This window comes from Phaenicophaeus curvirostris, chromosome 3, assembly GCF_032191515.1.
Source record: "Phaenicophaeus curvirostris isolate KB17595 chromosome 3, BPBGC_Pcur_1.0, whole genome shotgun sequence".
Taxonomy (NCBI): Eukaryota; Metazoa; Chordata; class Aves; order Cuculiformes; family Cuculidae; genus Phaenicophaeus; species Phaenicophaeus curvirostris.
Genome location: NC_091394.1, coordinates 39,240,433 through 39,265,414, shown reverse-complemented (window position 1 = coordinate 39,265,414; position 24,982 = coordinate 39,240,433). Strand labels below are relative to the sequence as shown.

The window sequence follows — 24,982 nt, the reverse complement described above, 5'->3', positions numbered from 1 at the left end:
ACACAAAAACCCTGAAGAACTGTACAGTTGACTAAATGTTGGAGGGATTTATGCAATTTGAGGGGAGATAAGGTTCAAAAAAAAAACCTCAAAAAAACCAAAAGACTTGGTCTTCTTGCGTTAATAACTAGGGTGGAAAGAATAAAAGTATTCATACCAATGATTCTGCACCTCTCTTAGGTGCCTGAGTAAGGAGCAGAGCTCCCTATATAATCAAAGGGAAAAAAAGCCAACACCATTGAACTCCTTACCTCCAGGGAGTACTTCAGGAAAGCAAATATCTTTTCACTTAGCTAATTAGACTTAACTTAGGAACTTAAACTATGCATCTAAAGATGTATGGTAAAACCAGTTTTTGAACACCTGTTTTGTCAGATATTTAAGCATTCCCAAGGTAGTCCTTACTTTATCATCACTTTGATGTAGCAGCTAAAACCTATCTTACAGCAAGGACAGAAAGTCACATTTAAACAGTTGCTTGCTTGCGGCTTTTTGCCAATAAAGTCCCTTTAATGTTTATTCCGGAATGACTCCTTAAAACACACTATTCTGTTTTCAAAGGATAACTTTGAAAACACTTGTGAAACAATGCTAGAGAAAGCAATGGTGAAAATCACTATCTGTAGAGGCTAAAAAATGTATTTTAGCATATAGAAAGACACAGGAATACTTCCATTTAAAAGATATCTTAAATCCACCTCAATCATCAGGCTTTAAATCTTTCGTTTCAGGAATCAGCTTATTGAGAACATGGATCGCAACCTAGATGGCACATGCATTTTCAATACTGAAATGTGTCCAAATTAATTGGGTACAACCTGGTATCAAATACTACACAGTTTGTTTCTTAAGCCACACAATCCTTGATGTTAGTGTGACTAACTAGTTCCACACTTTCTATACATCAAAGTGTATTCTTGATTTAGTTCTTGGTACCTGAAGTAGATGCTAACGGGAACAGAATTACTTTTACAAGGAGCTTGACTGTATTAATGAAAAGGAAAAAATACATCTATGAAAGCTTAAAGCAAAGTCTCACAGGGGCGAGGTCTGACTAACAGGCATTTCTTAGTATCTTGTATCTTACAAAAACAAACCCAACCCTTGTCCACATGAGTTTTCAATTTTTTTTAAATTTTTTTTTTAACTGAAGCTTAGAAAAATGTTTCCTGCTTGTATTAATTTGCCTTCTTTGTGTATCCATTAACAGTAAGTACGAGAAAGGCAGACCCTTTAAATCACAAATACCTTCTTGAATCACAATTTGGGCACAGGTCTATAGAAGAAAAAAAAATGGTCCTTCAACAGGTTCTTCTCCCAAAGGAATAAGAACCTATAAATCAGTTCATACAAAAACAATGTTTTCATCATTAAATCATTTTCTTGCAGAATCAAATTAATTGAGATACAGGAGGAAAGATCTCAGCTTGAATCAACTACATGTTACTAATTCATCCTAGAAGCTGCCTCACTGCTTCAAATCAAAGGCTGTGAAAACCTGCAAAATAAGAAAGAGATTTACATTAAACTATTTCTTTCATATCTGAAACAAACTTTACAATTAGGGAGAAGCAACTATGGGTATAGTGTTATGTATTTTTCCTAAGCTGAGGAAACTTTTACCTAAGACAACAGATCTTCTTAGCTTTTCCTGTTCACAGGCACAATCACTTAACTTTTGCCATCCGGTCTCATGTAACAAACTAAGTAGGATCATCATGATTTCAATGTCCTGAAAATTATATACAGCTAGAAACTGTTTTAGGTGTTCTTCTGGTATGCAGTCTTGTAAGAACATTTCTTCAATACAAATGAGGTTTGCCTAACAACTGAATGGGGAAAAAAGAAAAAAAAGGTTTTAAGGGTTTTAATAAAGTTTTGCAGTTAAAGAAAGTAAAACTAGCCGCTCAGTATTTCCTCAGAATCTTCCTATAAGGAAAGTCCATGTGCCAATATCTGTTAATATTTTTCATTTGTTTGTTTTTTAAAAGAATCAAGTGTTATGCCAAATCTTCCATTTTCTCTTTAGTGTATGCTAGGTAGCACACTTGCAACTCCAAGCATAAACTTATCAAATTATTCCAATTAGTGCCAGGAAGCGGAGTCAAATTGGAAATGTTGTGTACATACAATGCAAATCATCACTGATACACCAGTACAGGTATGAATAAAGGCAGTAATCAGAAAGACCTCAGGAAGTGAATGAGGAGCATACCCTAATGATTAAATAGAGCCACATAATCATTACAGTAAGAGACAACTACAGCATTCAGCAACTACATTTGTTCCCTCCTTCCTCAAAAACAAGTGAATAACACTTAATAAGGCCAAAAAATCATACACACACACAGAAAACATGCAGTCTTGTAACATACATGCCATTTTTGCACTTCACAGACTCTGTGGACCAAAGTTTGTTTGTTTAATGATAACATAGCACAAACTGCAGCTGAAGCAAATTTTCTTCTTTTGTTGGAAGAATTCACATCTTTAAGAGATGCAAACTTTCCTCATTTACATATCTGAGAACCATGAAAATCTGCTTTGCCAAAATTTCTAAATTGTTTTTAACCATTAAAGTAAAGGAAACCAACTGCTTGGGATACTGTACTTCCCAGACAGTGAAAAGCACTTGCTAACGCTAATCATTATGAAAAAACCTTACACCATCCTGATTGGACACAGAAAACCCTGGCTGCATCACATAGCAAACGTCTTAAAACCACACCCATAAGCTTTATTTCGATATGGTCTTTTCCATGAATGAACAACCACTCTGCTTACAATAATATGGTACAGCCACTCTGAAGCCAAACCCCCAATTTTACAGAAGGAAGAGAAAGTTACAATTTTAAGCTTTCCTAGCTAAGATTCTGAAAATAAAGAGTTCACGTAACTAGCACGAGCATAGCATGATGATCAATTAAGAAAAATCATAAAAATCCCTCTAATCTCAAAAGACTTTTATACTAATCACTGCTTCATTTCCTTTGTGACCATATTCGACCTGACAATGGATCTCATCTTTTTCTGAAGAGCCTTAAAGGCTATTTACACAAGCCTAATGTATTCAATGCTTCTGCATTATTAATAATTGCGCGGAAAACACAGGAAAAATTTACCTCACTTGCTAGGGCTGCCTCTGAACTTCTGTGTCCTTTCAAACAACACAAAATAAGTCCCTGTAGTATGACCATTTAAGTGACTAAATTGAACATAAAATTCAATAAAATGCCATTTTTAACCTAACTGTTAATTTAAACGGCTCTCAATAGTAAGTTTCAATAATAATTATGGTGAAAGCATGGTTACACAGTGCCATCTAGCAGTGACTTGCAGTACAGCAGTTATGCCAATTTGTTTGACACATTGAACAGTTTGTAAAGTCCTTTAAATTCAGAGAAAGCAATGAAGTGACCCATCCAATTGTTATAATCAAAACTAAAGTTGAAACTTAACAGATTGCATCTATACTAACTGCTACAATTCTCTTCCCACTGACCTCTGGCCTCATCAAAATGGGGGAAGGCGGTGTTTAAAACACTTTTCTTTGATAGCCTGTTACTTCTGCAAAAAAAGCTTTCTAAAAGTGTTCTGGAGAAGGTAAGGGAGCATTAGCAGAACTATTCTTATAATGGAGCCCTGTATTGCTTTTATCTCAAGTCTGATACCAAAACCACATATTTATCTAAAGTTTTTCCTTCACTGAACTCAAATGGCCAAGATTTCTCTGCTTGTCATGACTCTAAAACTGTTGAAACATCTAAACTTACATACACTAATAAATTCAAGTTTTCTACCACACTGGAGGGTGGGAGAAAGATACTTTGAGGCCCAAAAAAATTGGCATCAAGACAGATTCTTTACCAGATCACGTTGCACAAAATACCTGAAGGAATCAATTACTGCACAAAAACACTGAAGTGTTTCAAGTCTAAAGCTCCAGTTTCGCAAGCGCATACTTTAACTCAGCCTAAGTAAGCCCTAGTGCTAAACAAAAGAAGAGCCATCTCTTAAGGACTCCGTCCTATCAAACTCTATTCTCTCCCTTTTGCAGCATCTTAATATACACATACAGAGACACTTCCAAAGATTTGTCCAACTTCGCAGTAAACCAAACCAAGGAACTAATCTGGTTTTACACTAAAATGGCCAAAAAATAAAACAAATGGTGCCAGACTATTTTTGAAATTACAGCAGAAAAAAAAAAATTAAAGGCAAGCACAAGTGTGATGTTGATCTTTGGCCTAGCAATTCAGAATTTTTAATATTAACAAAGCTAGAATACTGCCATTATGAACAACAGCAGAGTCCTGAAATAAGTCACAAAAGCAAATCCTTAAAAAATATGAAGCTCTATCTATTAGTAGCATTCAGATAAGCTACGTTAATTATGAATGCAGAAAAATAAAGCATTCTGTTCAGAAAAGTACACAAGCTAGCAACAGACTTCAACTTCCCCATGATGAACAGTTTTATTATAAAACCACCTCCCACAAGTATTTTTCTGCGGAAGTTTCTATGTATTCTCCATTTTACTTCAAAAATATTATGTCCATTATGACAAATTTATTCTCTAATAGACTTTGATCCATATTTCAGCTGTCCTGGAACCTAAATTCAAAGGTTTCATAAACCGTATTTTGAATAAGGAATCAAAAGTCCACTTCTACCTATTTATCAGAACCATACACACTAGATGAATAGACTAATGCACTTGAAGACCGATGCAAATAAACTGGATAACGTCCAAAGGAGAGGAACAAGAAAGGTCAGAGATCTAGAGAACATGACCTATGAGAGAAGCTTTGAGGAATTAGGTCTATTTAGCCTAGACACAAGATGCCTATGGGGAGAAGTGATAACAGCATTCAAGTATATGAAAGGTTGCTATGAAGAGAAGAAGCAGATGTTCTCCATATCCACTAAAGAAAAAACAAGCGGCTATAGGCTTGAACTGTGCTAAAAGATTTGGGTTATAGTTTGGAAATACTTTTCAACCAGAAAGGTCGTTAATCACCCAAAAGGAGTTACAAATTGTCCATCATTGGAGACTTTTGACAATCAGTTAAAACAAACACCAGTGAACTCCCCAGCTCTGGGAAGGAAAGCTCAGCCAGGCAGGTGCCTTTTGGCCTATGATCTATGACAGACTGCAGCAGCCTAAGAGGAGGCCCTTCCAGTTATTAACACAACCTACTCCCTACAGGTGGTCAGGGAAAACAATCTTACTTAAAATTCCTCTCCCAGGTCCTCCTCTCCATCAGTTTAAACCCTAGAAATAAAATCCTCATCCTGCACCTGGTGCCTGACTGCCTGCCAGCAGGTAAGCAGCACCACTCTAAGGTACTGATAAACTATGAGAACTTCTCCTCAGGTCACTGAAAAGCAGAGCTGCGAACTCACAGCCCCCTCCACTCAAAGGTATTTCTGCCTCAGTAAGGTGAGGAACCACTGAGAGCACTGAAAAGCCACAGCTGTACATGAACTGTCAGCCACCTACAGAATAAAATCCTCGTTCTCCTGCTCTGTTGTCTTTGTGTTTGGAAAATCATGGACAGACCCAAAGATAATTCAGAAAATACGCGTGTTCTTGGATTTTTTTTTTTTACAAAAAGACATTAAGTATCACAGCAAAACAGTTTGTGCAGAAATTCCTCCTTCCTCCTGTAAGTTTACTGGGTTTGGGTTTTTTTGTTTTAGCTTAACAATATTTTTCTCCATTAACCAAAAAAATTTAAGGTTTTTCCTGTTCTACTGCAATGTTACAAGGGCAGGCTTAAACTTCTTGCTTTTTTATTTTCTTGTTAGTAGATTTCTAAAGTATATTCAGTCTATATTCTCCTCTCATCATTACCACTAATAACAACTCAAACTTCTAGTTAAACAAATACCGGGTGTTCATATCTAACATCATCTGATGGTCTGCATCTTCACATACACAAAGGAAGATTAACATTTACCAGTGGTAACTGAATTTTTCAAAGTATGATAAAGACAAACAGAAAAATGCCAACCTACAAAGAACAGAATTTCAAAAGTCAACTATCAGGTAATCAATTACAAGCATCCTTTTACCCTTAAAGCCTGGCCAACGAAAGCTGAGGGTCCAAAATGCCTAATAAAATCAACAGCCAAGTGATCTGTCTTCTATCAAATTGCAAGCCAAAAACCTCACTTTTCTATACACCAGCATCTTGCACCAATCAACAGCAATTCAATTTTGGCACAATTAACTCAAAGCCTATTTATAGTTTTCCAAGACAAAGTTTCTGTTTTTCTGCTTAGTTTCCTTCTGTAAGCAAATTCCAAAGCATGTTCCTGAGCCCTAACACTTAACGTGCTAACTCCAAATACTACAAGACTCATGAAGTGCACACAGGCTTCATGGATGTGCATTTCTGCAGAGACAACATACCCTGGCTAAGCATGACTGCTGTAAAGGCTGTGCTAGCTAAGTCAGCTTAAGGTCCCCACAGGGGCCAGGCTGTTTGGTCACAGGATCTATCCCACTTTCCTCAAGTACTGGTAGTGAGCTCAAAAATCACAGGAATTGGCTAGGATGAGGTGGAAATTTCCTATGCACTACAGAAGTAGGTTATGGCAGCACACAACATGCTAAAACAGAGTTTTATGATACAATAAAACCATTTCTCTGTATCTCCAAGACGCAGAGCTGCTACCACTTCTCTTAGAGTGAAAGGTATCATGGTCTGTAGTACTGCTGAGATCAAATAATGATTCAGTTTCTGTGAAACATTAAGAGCCTGTGCATAACCTGTTTCATTTCAGAATAGGCTTTTGAGTGTAGTAGGGCGACAGAGAAGAGCAGGAGGATTGAGGATCCATTGGTTATTCCATATTCACCACCAGGAGGCTACAAACAGCATGGAAGTCTGCACCACCTTTGCTTCAACCTGGCAGAATGCCATTCCACTAACAAGAAGATGCTCTTTGCCTGCAAACTCAGATGGTTCCAAGAGCACAGCACTACTGCTTCCAACACAAGACAGCCAGCCTTTTGACAACTTGATTATCTCCACTATTTTAAACATCACTCACAATAAAATATTTTACAGAATTAAGTTTAAAAAATAATTAGCTGAAAAAAATTTCAAAATGCAACCCAGAAGTTCCTGAAGCCCAAGAACATTATATATAATCACCACAGGGAAATTTAAAAAAATTATTTGCACAAATCCTAAGCTAACCATAAAAACTTCACAAGCCAAGTACGTAGCTAGGCCTCACCCACATTCAACTTAGAATGTTAATTCACAGCAAGTGGCACTTTCCTTCGAAAACACACATTAAATCAGATCCTGTACTTTGCTTAGAATTTGCTTGAACAAATGAAGAACCTAGTTTTGGAAGCTTAGGATAGCACTGCACTAATGGCAATGATTACCATCTACCTGAAATGCTAGCCCTAATAACCTGTAACAATTACTGACATGCAACCTGAACACCATCTGCCTTCACTGTACCAGCTAAACTGACTTTTACTTACGCTGTAGCCATGCATTCCTACAGGTAACTTTGTTCCAGTCCTTACAATTTTCAGTGTCTTGATGCAACACGCACTGTAAAACAGTCTACATAAGATAAAACAGAATTTTTAAATCATTCTTTAATGAAAAGAAGCAGGGGATCATGTTGTTCATTATAAACCCTCAATTAATTACTCAAAGAGTTGTTACATAAATCAACCTCCCCAGACCAAAAAAATACAAGCAGAAAGGGGCTTACAAATGGAACAGTTCCTTAAAAAGGTGAGTTTAGCAATTACGCTTTATGAATCTCAAACCCATAACATAGCCTCTTTGAAAGGGGAACCAATGAGTCCAACACAAAACATTATTTAAGCTAAAAAGTGGTAACTGACACAAAATAGAAATACAAAACACAGACTTACCCAATATCCAATAGCAAAGTTGCCAACTAAATGAACACAAGACTAGAATAATAGCAAGTAATTTAAATTAAAGCCACTTAATTTCAATGCACATAACTGTACTTCACTATTGGAGGGTAGGGAGACTCTACAGAGAGATCTGGAGAGGTTGGATTGATGAACTCAGACCAGTGGGATGAAGTTCAACAAGGCCAGGTGCCAGGACCTGCACTGGGGCCCCAACAACCCTATGCAGTGCTACAGACTAGGGGAAGAGTGGCTAGAAAGCAGCCTGGTGGAGAAGGATCTGGGGGTGTTGGTTGACAGCGACTGAACATGAGCCAGCAGTGTGCCCAGGTGAACAAAAAGGCCAGTGGCATCTTGGCTTGTACCAGAAACAGCATGACAAGCAGGACCTGGAAAGCGATTCTGCACTCAGCACTGGTGAGGCCACACCTCAAATCCTGTGTTCAGTTTTGGGCCCCTCACTGTAAGGAAGACATTGAGGTGCTGGAGCATGTCCAGAGAAGAGCAACAAAGCTAGTGAAGGGGCTGGAGAACAAGTCTTACAAGGAACAGCTGAGGGACCTGGGGTTGTTTAGCTTGGAGAACAGGAGGCTGAGGGGAGACCTTATCACTGTTTACAACTACCTGAAAGGAGATTGTAGGTGTTGGTCTTTTCTCCCAAGTGACAGGACAAGAGGGAATGGCCTCAAGTTGTATCGGGGGAGGTTCAGACTGGACGTTAGGAAAAATTTGTTCACCAACAGGCTTATCAGGCACTGGCAGAGGCTGCCCAGGGAGGTGGTTGAGTCACCATCCCTGGAGGTATTTTAAAGACAGGTAGATGTAGTGCTTAGGGATATGGTTTGGTAGTGGACAGGTACGGTTGGACTTGATGATCTGAAAGGTCTTTTCCAAACTAGTGATTCTATGATGCTATGCTGCCCCCTGTCAGCTACCACCCATACAGCACCCAGCTTCCACCAGAGAGGTGCAGGGCCTTGGCACTTGAACATAAGTGGATTTCAAACCACCCTCAGCTTTAAGAGTTACAAGTCTGAACTGCTGCATGCATTACCATATCCTCTGTGTGCATGTGACTGCTGTGCAACCAAAAAATATTTTGACATAAAGAAATCAGAAGGGTACATAACAACACGCCAACCAGGCCAAGGGAGGCAAAATGCATACCATGAAGAAAAACAAACAAAAAAAACCTAAACAAAAAAAGGCATAAAGAAAAGCGCAGACAATCTAAGACAGCAACAGATAAATTCTGGGAGATAGTAAAATATCTACATGCATTATTACTTCTTTGCTCAGTAATAGGACCTGTTTTTACACCTGAAACCCATGGGAACGTTTATCAGGCTTGCATGAATATGACCCAAGTTGGCCAGCAAGGAGGAAACAGAAATTACACTCAGCTCTGTTGGGCACAAAAAAAAAAGACAGAAGCAGTATTTTATTTGCTCCCATCGATGAGGAAAAAACATCAAAACCAATTTGTGTCTTTTATCTGCTGAGTGAATTTCTACTTTCTCCAGTCAGCCTCCATAATCCCATGACAGTCTTGTCTCTTAACATATCCTCTTGCCTGGCAGAAAGGGAACAATATAGGTTAATGCTCTGAATTTGGAAACACTGCACAGTTTGAGATCACTTGTGCTACATCCAAAATTCTCATCAGGAACAAGGCAGAAACTAACTCACTGAGGCTTGCCTTGCCTCCCCACAGTAACATAAAGCAATAGCAACTCTCACGTGCACAGGCACCTACACTGCAATTGTCAAAAAAAGCATTCCCAATGTGTATTAAAGCAGCTTAATGCAAAGCTGCACAGCAAAGGCTGCCCATGGCGAGTTTAGAGAACTTCCTCTAGACCAGCAATATCTCAAAACCAAGGAAATTGCAGCTAAGTTGCATCCTTCCTAACAAATGAAAACCTAGTTACAGCAAGAGCCTGCAGTAAACATTAACCCTCCTCCGCTATTCCTAGTTACCTAGCATGACAGACTAGGCTCTTTCAGGTGCTCCCATAACTACTCTGATCAAAACATGATCTTGGTCCTACCTCTAAGAGCATATGATCAAAAATCTCTGCAGATTATAAAAATTTAGTCTGTTTTCCCACTAGTTTTTATAAATCTTCTATAAATTACTTGTAGCACAAAGAATCATGAGATACTCAAAACTCCTGTCTCAGTAGAGCACTGTGGAAAACTCCACATCACCTCTATGTCTATGTCGAACTTCCTTCATCATTGCTATTTCTGTGTCGTTTACTGATTGCTTAACCGTCTGCTACAGGGATACATCCACAGACAGGAGGATGCACGTTACCAGAAGCTGAAATTTACATTTCATGGTTCGATCCTTTTCAAACTCATTCTCCTGGATTACATGAAGTTCAGCAGTGCCAGAACTAAACTCTATTGAACAACCTCTAGAGCACACAGCCAATTGCTTTGCCACTAGATTTAACCCTGAACATGCATGCATGCTTGAATTTACTTATGTAATCTCTCTACAAGTGTCTCTGAAGATGTGGTGCATGTCAGGTTTAATTAGGGTTTCGGGCCTGCTCCAGCTTTCAGTTGCCAGCTCTGCGACTGTGAAAACAAAACACTAAAAGAAAACAAACAAACAAACAAAAAAATCGATTCCATTTAGATGGACCGTACACCGAGAGATTTTAAGTGGGATAAAGAAGACAGTGCTCATGTGTCAGATCAAGCTCTAATGAGTGATACAGGAAGCGTTATGAGAGGAAAACACACACTAGTTATTTCTAGTTCACCCGTAAGTAGGGGAAACATATCCTAGTTTGAGAATTAGAGGAGTTCCATCCTGTAATAGAGACAACATCCTCAAAGCTAGATACTACACTTAAAAGTTGCCTAACGGGAATAAGAAGTTGATGCTGAGGGAAGCTGAGGTAGGAGAAATTCACCGCAAAGAGGTCATATATCCTGCACTGTGCTAGAAGTCAGAGGTGATAACGTAACAGAACTCCAGCCACACACACACACTAGGAAGTTTTACAGGGAACACAGGAGCAGTAATACACAGCTGGCAAAACCACAATTATATGCCAGTTTACAGAGACCTGGGGAATGTGCACTGCTGCAGAGGGTTCACAGCATGATGTTGTATTAACTTTAAAAGGCAAAAAAGCAACCCAACAATACCCAGACCCATGATGCCTTATTAGAACACTTCAGGCTATACTGGGAATACCTCTAGTTCTCCAAAGAACTATGAGATCTTGACCATCTACATTTGTGCCACCCCCTCTGTTCTATTCCATTGTCACCTTTCATTTTTCCTCTATGTCCCCATTCACCTTATCCCCTTCACCATCTCACCACAAAAGTTTCAGATTCTAAACAGATGACAAGAGCTCTTAGAACTCCTTTGAAGGTGGTTCTTCATATGTCCAACTGTAACAATTATTTCAGCTGCACTGAAAGAAGGAGAATAAATATAACAAAAACCACCATACCCACATCCCAAGCATTCACATACTAACTGTGCATGACAGAACAGGCTTTTCAGGCCGAGGCACCAAGAACAAAAACAAAAAGCAATTTTGTGACAAGCATCAACCTAGACCCTCTGAAAGCAAGAGACCATATTGCTGGAACTATTAAGCTTGCTTTAATAATAGGTATATAAATAAGTCTACTTGGTATCAACAACCAAAAGTTTACACCCAGATTAACAATCAGTTTGAATTTGAAAATGAAATCTTTTCCAGGACTAGTTATGCAGATAAGCAAGGTCATTAAGCAATGCAAATACCATAGAAGACTGTGGTTCTACAAATTACAGATGACAGGAATTCTTCAGCAAGGGTACAAAACACCACAACATTTACACCTTTGGTCACTTTTCTACACTGATCCGCTGCTTCCTCAGCGAATGTTTCATGACTGTAGTGTTCTCAGAGAAAACAGAAAGGCCTTCTCATCAACAGAAAAGTAGTTTGGGTTATTTTGTGTATTTTAACTAAAAAAAGGTTGTACAGTACCTTTGTTCTAAATTGGCACTGCAATCACAACCATTTGAGAAGTACAATTTGAAAGTGGACTCAGCTTGAGTTCTCCAATTGATAAGGCTAAATATCAAGCTCTCAATGAGCAGCTAATAAAGATTTGTCTTTTAGATTAAAAAAGAAGACTAAAAATACCTCACAATGAGGATGGTTCATAGTACTCCAAAATTACACAGTAATAACTATGGTTTATTTTACATAGTACTTATGATGCAACAGAGAATTACCAGCAGATTGGAGAGAGAAAAATGGTAAGACCAACTGCTGATCCTGAGCAACTAAAAGCATACATAGGAAATGAGCAGAAAGTTTTGTCCAAATACTTCATCAGCCACTACATGGGCTCAAAAAGCTTACTTTAAATTAACAAATGTACAGAATACAGTAACCTGTTGAGAGATCTCTACTTTAGGACAACAAAATAAACCAAAATGTTAAATTATTACAATATTATTGTGCAGTAGATAAGTACTTTTAAAACAATACTTAAAGCACCAGATTCTGAATTGTCATTCACAAACCATGAGTCAGTACAAAGTAATTTTCTTTATTTTCTACTTGGATGAATAAAAGGGATTCATGCTTTGCTGTATGAAGATGGCTAAAGTCTAAGAAATCATAGTTTATGCAACACAATGAACACTAGGCAATGCCTTTGAACACTGAATTCTACATTAGTTTGTACCACCTCATCTGCTTTTCCAACAGCAGATTAAATAAGTTTCCTTTTATGTCTTATTTTCAACATGAGGTCTTAAGTAGATCACAGCATTTATTGTTCTTCGTCTTTTTCCATCTTTCGTGTACTCAAATTTCCTGTTTGAGCAGACATACAGTCTTAAGGATCTCTCAGCTATATCCACTAGTAAACAAAACTGACAAATGTTTAGAAAGTTAACAAGTAGAAGAGGCAATAAAAATCAGATAATTTCTTTAGCAGTATTTCAAAATATTATTTAGAGAAATTTATAAATACTTCACAAAGAGAATTTCAGAATTGTAAGGCATAACATGGACTATAAGCATTAAACTTCAATACCAACTGGCAAATCTCAGTGATACAAGTCCTGCCAACAGATATCATATTCACAGTAACAGAAAGAGGCACAGGAAGAAACCCATGAAAAACATGACATCTTTCATTCCAAAAAGCTTGCAGCCAACTGCATGAGACAGTGAAAAGGATATCTTAACGAAGAGTAGCCTAAAATTGCATTGGTAATGGGGGTCTGTAATGCAACCTATTTTCTACGTGCTAAATCAAGGCCAAGCCCACTGAATTAGCAAAAAAACAACTACAGCCATTTTTGTTTCTGGAATCTCATACTACAGGAGGGAAAGGTTCCACGCTAGCATTTGCGTCTAAAGAAAAAAAACCCAAAACACTGTAGTGCAGATAAGCTTCTACTGGTTTAGCTTTGCTGAATATTTAATAACAGGTTTTGCTTCCTATTCATCAAAGGAAAAGTTACTGCTCATTCTTCTGGTATTTGTAATTACTAAATGTTCTCTCCCCTAGCATGTTTTACAATGACTGAGGGAATGTTTTGGACCTGAACAGCCTCAAGCCAAAATCAATTGTCACAAAACAACAAGCATACTTAACTGCTTGATCCATCAAAATGATTCAAGAAGAGTGGGCCAAAAAACATTTGTTCCACAGAGCCAGAAACCTAGAGATGCCAACAAATGCTGATATGACTACCTGCTTTAGAAGTCAATTCCTTCTATGCCTGACTACCGTGTTTGGTTCCATTTTTCAGAGAGATAGCACTGCTAAGTAGCTCACATGCTGAATTCCCTTCCCAAACAAATATCTGGCTCACAGTATTTGAGCTCCCAGCTCGCTCACTTCCTTTTAGGCATTACTTGTATGTTCCATGAGTTCCTTCCTATCGCAAAGGGAAGACTCTAGTAGGTCTGCAGGCATATCTAAATTACACAGCAAGTCATGCTGCCAAGAAACCAAAACTAGTTTTAGAACTAGAAAAGCCACCATCAGCTAACTATATCATTTTCAGAACAAGTAGCATGGCACAGCCCTACACTGACAGCAGCTGGTCCACACATTTCTGTGTGGCTCAGACTAACAAAGGAGCTTTGTATTCCCACAGGATGGTATGCAAGATTTGTTCAGAATACTGCCTACCTTCACGCTATAAAAGCAGATACAAAAATAGGTTCAACTCTTCTGCTGGTTTCCCTTTACCTTTTTTAAGCTGCTGCAGTTCCCTATTTTTAATCAGCATTGCTGTTATTGCAATATTTGTATATTGGCAATTCACACTGTGCTCCCTCCCCAGAGACAGGTAGTCTCTGCTGTAAAAAAGTGTAGCACAGCCCCCACTTTTTACCTTCAGAGGTAGCCACTCCTGAAAGCAACAAAGGCTGCCTGTACAGAAGAAACATTTTTTAAACAGATGAAAGAAACAGAAAAACCCAAACTTCTGCCTTTCCTGAACAGAGAGAGTTCAAATCAAGAACAGGGTAGAATCTATGCAACGAATGGGGCTAAGGTGTAGTGTTGCAATATCTTATAAGTCTTAAGAATTTATTTTTATAATTAGAAGACATCATTATATCAATGTTCAGCTTCACCTAAGTCAATTTAAAAGGCAAGCTGCATTGTAACAGCTTCTAGTTAGCAATAAAAGCCTGCCTGATACTGCTTTTCTTCCTTGTATTTTTTTTTAAATCTTGCAATTAGATAGAAGGGACTAGAAACAGTGCTTGACCATTTCCTTAATAATGGAGCACTAACTGCAAGTAAAGGTCACATTTTATTTCCTAGAACCAGAACTTTATTCCAGCAGCTCTTCAATAAGTGGTGTTGACTCAAAAGCTTAGGAAAATGTAGGAAAGACGCTAATCCAAACACTTCTATTTAAATAATAGTTATCCAGCATACTGTGACAACAAATAATCTCTCACCTTAGTGAATATTTATATGTTTTCCTCAAGTTTGTAACAGTTTTACATTAAACTAAGAAATCCTAGCAAGAGGTATTGACATCGAAAATAACTCTTGCAAAACATTTTTTTATTTCATGCACAATGTACAAATAGTAAGCTATAAATAGACTTAATATTGAATAATAAAATTATTTAATACTCAAACAAGAAACACTTGAAATTTGGATTATGTTAAGCAGTACCCACTACTACTGAGTAACTACTTCACAGTATATAACAAAAAGATTAAAACTCTTATTGACATTCTATCTGAACTTCCCAGAAGACTTACTATAAAAAAAAAACCAACAAAAACCCCCAAACAAAACAGCATGCTTTCTTTAAAAAGGGCTTGACAAGAGATACTCAAGAAATGCTGGGAAACTTTCTCTCTACAGAGACAGACAGCATGAGAAATAAGATATTTAGCATCTGGTGCACAACTTAACTGCTAATTTGTCAAGAGCAAGACTGTTGTCTTTTGTCTCACTGCACACCTTTAGACAAGTGACATCTTCTCCGTACCCTCCTACTGAACATGTCTGCCTGTGACTAGGATCTTCCAGGAACCTTCTCTTCTTAAGGCTGCAGAAATACAGTCTTCGCAGTTTCTCCTGCCTGGAGGAGAGGGACCTGGGTGTGTTGGTTGACAGCCGACTGAATATGAGCCAGCAGTGTGCCCAGGTGGCCAAGAAGGCCAATGGCATCTTGGCTTGTATCAGAAACGGTGTGACCAGCACATCCTGGGAGGTTATTCTCCCTCTGTACTCAGCACTGGTGAGACCGCTCCTCGAATCCTGTGTTCAGTTCTGGGCCCCTCACCACAAGAAGGATGTTGAGGCTCTGGAGAGAGTCCAGAGAAGAGCAACAAAGCTGGTGAAGGGGCTGGAGAACAGGCCTTATGAGGAGCGGCTGAGAGAGCTGGGGTTGTTTAGCCTGGAGAAGAGGAGGCTGAGGGGTGACCTCATTGCTCTCTACAACTACCTGAAAGGACGTTGTAGAGAGGAGGGTGCTGGCCTCTTCTCCCAAGTGACAGGGGACAGGACAAGAGGGAATGGCCTCAAGCTCCGCCAGGGGAGGTTTAGGCTAGACGTTAGGAAAAAATTCTTCACAGAAAGGGTCATTGGGCACTGGAACAGGCTGCCCAGGGAGGTGGTTGAGTCACCTTCCCTGGAGGTGTTTAAGGCACGGGTGGACGAGGTGCTCAGGGATATGGTATAGTGTTTGATAGGAACGGTTGGACTCGATGATCCGGCGGGTCTCTTCCAACCTGGTTATTCTGTGATTCTGTGATCATGTGCTCTAAAACCATCTTGGTGGACTTCCACTGCACTCAGTCCACTAGATCAACCTCTCTCTTTCCCTGGGGAGCCCACAACTGGGCCCAGGCTGGACTACTGGACACAGCAATCCAAACACTGCCTCACAAGTATCATATGGAGCAGTTCCTTCCTTCGCTGCACTCCACCTTTCCCACATTTCTCCCAATAAAGTTCCAAACGCACAGGACAGCATCCAAATCTTGCTAAGCCAGAAGTAGCTTCTGGGATACTGTGCATTAGAGAAATTATGGTAAAGAGAAGGTAAACTTAAAGAAACCATAACAGAACTGAGAAGTCATTTGTAGTCTTACACAAACAGCTGTCACAAGTAAGGCTTTCTGTACCAGCACTGTGTTTGTCTGTGAAAAGAGCATTTCTACTCCAGAGTTGCACCACTAATGAAAGAATCACCTGCATTCCCTCAAACAGTTCAGCACTTGAATAATTCAGTATCTAGTTTCTACTTAGATAAATATAGAAAGATCAACTACAAAAATGAAAAAAAAATAGGTATAATTATTTAACAGTGTCATGAGGTGTTCAAGAACAGAAACAAGCATTTTGTGAAATCAGGAATAAAATACTTGAAGCAAAACATAAGGAAAGACAACTTTGCAGTGTTTCAGTGGGAGCAGAATGGAAGTTTAAATGCAAGGCAGACCAAAACTTGAATTAATGAATAAAGTTTAAATTTTGATTTTGACTAGTCATAAGATACATAGAAGTATTCAGATAATAATTCTCTATTGAAACATTACACCAGTCCACATTTTTGGCTTTCTACAGCTTTTCTTTCAAAACGTTTTGCATTAGGGAGATGAAAAGTGACTAGGACAACCACAAGTTCATGGGCTTTGTTTAGGGTTGGGGAGGCAGACCAAGATGAAAACGAGTGTTTTAAGATACTTGGAAGGAAAGGAGAACAGCATTTTCAGCTCTTTCAAATGTACAAGACATAATCCTGTACCATCCCACCTCCATCACACTGATCATCCCTCCTGAAACAAAGGATCATTCACACAGAGTAGTTCACCTCTGTTTCAGCAGCAAACACACAAACCACTAAGTGATAACACACTACTTCTCTCTCTCACTTTACAATCGGACAACCAGCTAGATTCTGCCCAAGAATTAATCTTTCACTTCTACTCTTACGAAAAGTTTCCAATTAAGCTGAGTAAGCAAAATACCCACAAAAGGCACTGCCTCACATCTGCCTGCCCTGTCAGGAAAATCTAACCGTTCTGAAAGCACTCATCTTGTAATCACTCTGCTTAATGCCAAAACACCTTACCTCCTCACCTTCAAATCAGAAAGAGATCAAAGCGGAATTCTTAAAAGTGTAACTAAGACCAAAAACATTTAATGGCAACTTGACAGCTCTGAACATTCACTCAAAAAAACTGGATTATACAACTTGTCTGATATTGTTACCTGTAATTTTGTATCCATATGCAGCCAGCTGTCCAGCCATATATTCACCATCTGAATTATTGTGAGAACATCCCCATGTACGAATCCAGATTTTCTGAGTACCAGGAATAATGCTGTTAAGTAAAAACGAATGAAAATGGCAAGTTAAAAGATGACCGTCTCCTTTAAGCTCACTGAACAGACCAAATTAATTCTAATTCCCCAAGTATAAAATAAGCAAAACAAACACTAACAACTCACAAAAGAACTGGAGAAAAATATCATAAGTATGTGATTTTAGTGTAGTGGGCATCAGGTCTGGCTGGGACAGATTTAATTTTCTCAAAAGCAATCCCTATGGTGCTGTGCTTTGCATTTGTGACTATAACAGTGTTGGCAACACACCTATGCTTAAGCTATTGCTGAACAGCGGTTGCAGAGCGTAAAGCCTGCCTTTACTTCTTTCTTTGCCTCAGACATTTCATCTGAAGGCTGGCCATCTGTGCCCTTGTTTTGTGGCCCAGCAATGAATGGCAGAGGGGGTGCAGCAACAGGCACTCCCCAGAGACTCATCTTAGGATATTGCTTGAGGGCCTCATCTGTGGCACCGAGTTCTATGGGAGGCGAGGTGCAGGAGCAAGCACTGCTCCCCCTTGCCTGGCCAAGCTCATGGTCCTGATCCGGCTGTTACTGGGGAAGGAGATGCAGCAGCAGGTGCTGTCCCCACCTCCCAACGCCTGCCTGAGTGCCCTGGCCAGACCCTCCCAAAGGCACTTATGCATACAAGTGGCAAGAGCCCTTTCACGTGCTGCTCGGGCACAGACTGCCCTTACAAAAAAACTCGCAAGGAGCCATGCAGGGGACACTTGACCATCACTTCAGTGGGATCAGCATGGACCACGTAGCCTGGAAGAAGCTGCTGCTGCAGCAACCATGTGTTCCCAAGGAACTCCTGTTGCCCATCAATGTGGTGACACTTTCTTTTTCCCTTCTCTCTCACCCTTTCTTTCTCTCTCTTTCTCATTTACCTTACACTTTTCTTGACCAGCATCAGTGTGTGTCGGGTCAAATTCGAGTGACTTTGGCTGTGTTCGGGAATCAGACTATGATGTGAACAGATGAAAATCTGTTTTCCTGCAACTTTGGGAAGTTGCACTCCCATATCTCAGCTGTGTACCTGAGTGTTATGATCCGTTTACTTCGGTCATAGCCAGAATAAATTTTGCTTTTGCTTTTCACCCCGAGGGTGACCTTGTCAGCCTCTGAATCTCTGCACTGATAAGTGATATTTTCCATCATTTGACTGTGCAGGTCTAAAGAAGCCCAGGCATGAGCGTGCAGCTCCTGGATTCGAGGCATGACACACAGCATCAAACTTTGTTTCCCACTGTGCTCCACTCCACCACAAGTAGGCTGGAACTGAGCAACAAGTTGGGAAGAAACATGGACAGAACAGCTGACCCAAAATGGCCAAAAGGGTAATCCATACCAGATGATATTATGCTCAGCAATAAAAACTGGGGGTTTGTTCTCTCTAAAGTAGCCACTGTTCAGAGACTGGTTGAGCATCAGTTTGCTTATGAGGGTGATTGCTCTTGCATCACCTGAAGGTTTTCCGAACTCTTTCCTTCACTTAAACCACCCATCTCACTTCTGCTCTTCCTAATCTCTCTGCCAGACTTCTGGGAAGAGAGGTAAGCAGTTGGCTGGGTGGCTGTTCAGTCACTGGCTAGGTCCCCAGATAATCTTGCTTGAGCAGGAGTTTGGATAAGATAACATTACTGATGCCCCTGACAACCCCAACACTTTTGTGATTCTCAGAATTTTGTTTGTATTTTTCATTCCAGATGTCAAAAGGCTATTCCAAGACTGAATTTTGAAGAACTCTGCTTATATTTACATAATTAAAGTGAAGCAGACAATTTTTCAGAAATGCTTTACACATAAAAGCTTAAGTAACAGGAACCATTTTTCTAGTCTGGTTACTTCACTAATAAATACCTCAGTCATAACTGATTTCTATAGAAAGTTGCTTAGGATTGAAATTTGCTTAGGATTTATTACTCATTATTATGAGGTTTTATAAACTCTATTTTACTCATTTTTGTCTTTTACATTGACACAATGACAACTTTCACCTTATTTTCAGAAGCTGACAGTATGCCCAAGATGTGATAAAAGCAACAAGATAGGGTCAAGGGAAGAATTTACCTGTCACTTGGGGGATCATCATCTGTCTCAACGTTTTTTCGTGAATTGCGTTTTCGCACTTTTGGAAAAACATTCTTTCTTACAAACTCCCGATCATGTGGTTTCAAATCTTCTGCTGACACAATATCTTCAATATCTTCGAGCACTGAATCACAGGCAGCAGGCATCTTCACGAGGCCTTAGAGAAGGCTGGTATTAGCAAGCATTTGAATACAAAACCAAGGCGTACTATCTACTGCATATGTTCTCACAAAAAAAGTCAGATATATTTCTACATATTCCTCCAATATACCATACATATAACTGATACCAAGCACATAAAAACAAGCAACTAGTCAGAGATATTCCTGATGCCCTTTTCCCCTGTGATCCCTCAAACACAGGCAGAGAGAAAGCCACAAAACAGATTTATTTTTTTTAATAATCAGTACCTTGTCATCTTTTAACTCAAAAATCCTGCAGCTCCTATGACATGACATATCCAAGAAACAAGTATTCTTAGTCACATCAAGCACCATAGTGAAATAATTAATTCATGTTATGTAATAGACATGCTTTCCACCATATATATATATCTCTCTCTATATATATATCTCTCCATACATATCTCCCAGCAGATCTGAAGATCTAGATGAGCATTCATGAAAGGAAATTTAAAGACTTAGATGCAAAAGGAGCCTATTAAAAATGTTACTGTATTAATTACATGCCTCACACACTTGTATGCAATTTTAAATGAGAACAAAGACTGGTTTCCATCAGAAACTTGGGTTTGTATATTTCTCAACAGCTTACTAAGGAAATAACATAAGGACATTTCACAGGGTTTATAGGCATAGATAAACATTTGTCTAAGTGACAGTGAAGAACAAAACAAACAAGGCTTTAGTTGCTTTAAAACCAGATTTCAGGAACATAAAATTCAGGCTACTGGCATACAAAATATCTTCAGATGTTGCAACTGAATTATTCAAGAGCTTAAGAAGTTAAACACCTGTGCATTTTCCTAATAGGAGTGCTTCAGTCAATCTTGCAAAATAGACATCAAAATAAAACTTCATATAACCTGAACCATTACACATCTGCATTTAACTTATAAAGGAATACAACATCACAAAGCGAATGCACATGACAGATATTTAAGCATTTAGCATTCTTCTTGATCAAAAATCCCGGAATCTATAAAAAACACAGCAAAGGAATGAACAGAAACAAAAACCTGTGAAAAGTCTAGCAATAAAGAATATTGGAGGGGAAGTGACATCCCTTACACTACTTTATACCACTAATAGTATGTACAAATACACAAAGTTACCAACTCAATATAGGAAAGGAAAAAAAGGGTTTGATTTGTTGGTTTTTTCTCCCAGAAAAATAACTGATATAATGAAGCAGCTAGCAAAACAAATAAGCTTAGTTTATTTCAGTGGCCTACAAAAGAAAGAATACAGACAAAATAAAAATTCATACCTTTCACCTTTTTAAGTGTGGTCTAACTCCCATTGGATAAAAATCCTGAGGGTGGAAAAAAGAAGAAAAAAAAAAAAGATATGGCATGAACAAACAGAACTCGCAGACAAAAAAACATGAGTTCGTGTTATTGTCCAACAAGTATCCTTTTCCCCCTCTGCAGAAATTTGTTTCTTGCTCAGTTTGACCTCGCTAAGACTGGGTACACTGCTGACTGACTGAGAAGGTGCAACAGTGGCCACATATTTTCTGTTCTTCTCTGAGCAGAGGCACTCATCTTTTTATCCTTCTGTGACAGTCTTTTCTGTCATAGTCTAACGTATTTAACTTCTGTCAGACTCCTCCTCCTCCAGATTTCTGTATTCTATTAAGAGCTTAAATTTTTGAATGAATGAAAGGAAGAGACTGACTGACAAGGAGAATGCAGATTCTTAAGTTTCATTTCCTTCAAGAGATTAACAGTAACTTTTATCTAAAGACATTCTCAACTTTTTTTTTTAATTACAAAGACAGCAGATTACTCGATATCTGCAGTAGCACCATACGCGTGCATGAGATCTCTTCTTCACAAATAAATAAGTACAGTTTCCTGCAGCCACTCTGACAGATTGATTGAAATTAGAGGCAATAATAAAATTATAAAATCACAGAAGAGTCCAATTGAAAAAGACCTTTGAGATCAAGTCCAACCATACCTGCCCACTACTAAACCATATCCCTAAGCACTTCATCTACTCATCGTCTAAATGCCTCCAGGGCTGGTGACTCAACCACTTTCCTGGGCAACCTGTTCCAGTGCCTGATAACCCTTTCAGTTAAGAATTATTTTTCCCAATATCAAAACAGAACTACCCCTAGCGCAACTTGAGGCCGTTTCCTCTCATCCTATCACTTGTTACTTGGGAGGAGAGACCAACACCCACCTCCCTACAACCTCCTTTCAGGCAGTTGTAGACAGTTATATGGTCTCCCCTCAGCCTCCTATTCTCTAGGCTAAACAACCCCAGTTCCCTCTGCCACCTCTCATGAGGCTTGTTCTCCAGCCCCTTCACCAGCTTCATTGCCCTTTTCTGGACCTGCTCCAGCACCTCAACATCCTTCTTGGACTGAGGGGTCCAAAACTGAACACAGTATTCGAGGTGCAAGTTAACATATTCATCTTATACTGCCAAGTTCTACTTACAGAACTTGACATTTCTCTTTAAAAATTAATGTTAGTAAACAAAAAAACAGTAAAAGTATCTTTAGCTCTTGACACAAACAAAACTTCCCTTGCCCCAGTCTATTTCAACAGCCCTCCTCAATCTTCTTAAAGATGCCAACAGTGTGCTTCTTTCCACTGAGAAAACTCCCACCCAGATGGAAGAGAGCTGCTCTTTCTGCTATTTACCAACAGGTGTCTCTGGCAAAGCCTGGGCCTTTTATCCACAAACTCACACAGAGCAGAGCAAAACTATATCTAATATAAGACACAGACACACGTGCACAGGCACACACACACACAGATACACACCCAAATCCACCCAGAGACACCAAATCACCCACCCAGACACCCACTCAGAGACACACCCACCCACCCAGACATACAGAGACACACACACACATAGACACACATGTAGATAAACGCACTGACAGAGAGACACACATGTGCGCACACAGACACACACACAAAGACACACATACACATGCACGCAGACACACATGCAGAGACACATGCACCCGCATGCACAGACAAACACACTTGCACAGACACACGGGCACACATAGACACACACAGACACCCACACATGCACAGCCACACATGTGGATGTTGAGGCTCTGGAGTGAGTCCAGAGAAGAGCAACAAAGCTGGTGAAGGGGCTGGAGAACAGACCTTATGAGGAACGGCTGAGAGAGCTGGGGTTGTTTAGCCTGGAGAAGAGGAGGCTGAGGGGAGACCTCACTGCTCTCTACAACTACCTAAAAGGAAGTTGTGGAGAGGAGGTTGGAAAAGACCCACCAGATCATTGAGTCCAACCATTCCTATCAATCACTAAACCACGCCCCTCAGCACCTCATCCACCCGTGCCTTAAACACCTCCAGGGAGGGTGACTCAACCACCTCCCTGGGCAGCCTGTTCCAGTGCCCAATGACCCTTTCTGTGAAAAATTTTTTCCTAATGTCCAGCCTGAACCTCCCCTGGCAGAGCTTGAGGCCATTCCCTCTTGTCCTGTCCCCTGCCACTTGGGAGAAGAGGCCAGCTCCCACCTCTCTACAACCTCCTTTCAGGTAGTTGTAGAGAGCAGTAAGGTCTCCCCTCAGCCTCCTTTTCTCCAGGCTAAACATCCCCAGCTCTCTCAGCCATTCCTCATAAGGCCTGTTCTCCAGCCCCTTCACCAGCTTTGTTGCTCTTCTCTGGACTCGCTCCAGAGCCTCAACATCCTTCTTGTGGGGAGGGGCCCAGAACTGAACACAGGATTCAAGGAGCGGTCTCACCAGTGCCAAGTACAGAGGGAGAATAACCTCCCTGGACCTGCTGGTCACACCGTTTCTGATACAAGCCAAGATGCCATTGGCCTTCTTGGCCACCTGGGCACACTGCTGGCTCATGTTCAGTTACCTGTCAACCAACACCCCCAGCTCCTTCTCCTCCAGGCAGCTTTCTAGACAGACTTCTCCTAGTCTGTAGCACTGCACAGGGCTGTTGTGCCCCAAGTGCAGGACCCAACACTTGGCCTTGTTAAACCTCATGCCATTGGACTCAGCCCACCGGTCCAGCAGAGGCTCCCTACCCGCCAGCAGATCCACACCTCCACCCAGATTAGTATCATCCGCAAACTTGCTAAGGGTGTACTCAATGCCTTCATCCAGGTTATTAATAAAGACATTGAATATATACACACACAGACACACATGCAGACACAGAAACCCACACACATACACACACGTGCAGACACAGACACACACACACAGACACGCACACAGACACCCACGCGGACACGCACGCAGAGATGCACGCACACACATACACAGACCCCCCCCCCCCACGCACAGACACACACACACACACTCGCACAGACAGGGATCCCCACGCTCAGACACAAACTCCCGCCCCCCCGCCCCGGGCCCCGCAGCGCCCCCCAACCCGCGGGCACCCGAGCCCCGAGCAGCGACGCGGCCGCCGGTACCCGCGGGGGTTCCCGCCCGGGGCCGCCTCCCTCTTCCGGCTTTTACGGGAGGCCGCGCGGGGACAGCGGCAGCGCCGGGCAGGGGAGGAGGGAAGCCGGCCGCCCCCAACCCGGCCAGGAGAGGGAAGGCGCCGGGGAGGGCTGGCGGCGCGCCCCACGCTCACCCGCGCCGCCGCTCAGCTGGGCTCCTCCTTCGCGGCCGCCCACGCGCGCAGCAGCGGCAGCAACGACGGCGGCCGGCAGCGGCCAAACCGCCCCGGGCAGCGCGGAGCCACGGCGGCCGGCAGCGGCCAAAAGGCTCCGCTCGTAGACAGCCCTGAACCGTAGTCGAAAAGACGTAAAACGCTTGATTGTCTTCGCTTTGGTCTTCCTGTAGATACCAGTTGCTCCGCCAGAAGGACAGGAAGATTTCCGAATTTATTCATATGTCATTCAGCGAGCACCAATTAAAGGTGTAAAAAATAATTAAAAAACCCAACTTAATCGTAGCA

The 24,982-nt window shown here is 40.7% G+C and overlaps 1 protein-coding gene across 3 annotated transcripts in view; it reads right to left on the bottom strand.

Annotated features, from left to right (window-relative positions):
• Positions 1-24,708, bottom strand: part of CDKAL1 (CDK5 regulatory subunit associated protein 1 like 1) — a 409,759-nt gene extending 385,051 nt beyond the window's left edge. Inside the window, exons 1-4 of one of the 3 annotated variants that reach the window (XM_069853739.1) lie at positions 24,656-24,708; positions 21,324-21,368; positions 19,854-20,031; positions 17,664-17,776 (exon numbers count right to left, since the gene is read on the bottom strand). In XM_069853739.1, the coding sequence (XP_069709840.1) occupies positions 17,664-17,776; positions 19,854-20,020 (280 nt within the window). In that variant the 5' untranslated portion in view covers positions 20,021-20,031; positions 21,324-21,368; positions 24,656-24,708. Of the gene's footprint in view, positions 1-17,663; positions 17,777-19,853; positions 20,032-21,323; positions 21,369-21,863; positions 21,880-24,655 lie in introns of those variants that run through there. The other 2 variants (XM_069853740.1, XM_069853741.1) reach the window with 2 other exon arrangements.
• Between the last annotated feature and the right edge of the window lie 274 nt (positions 24,709-24,982).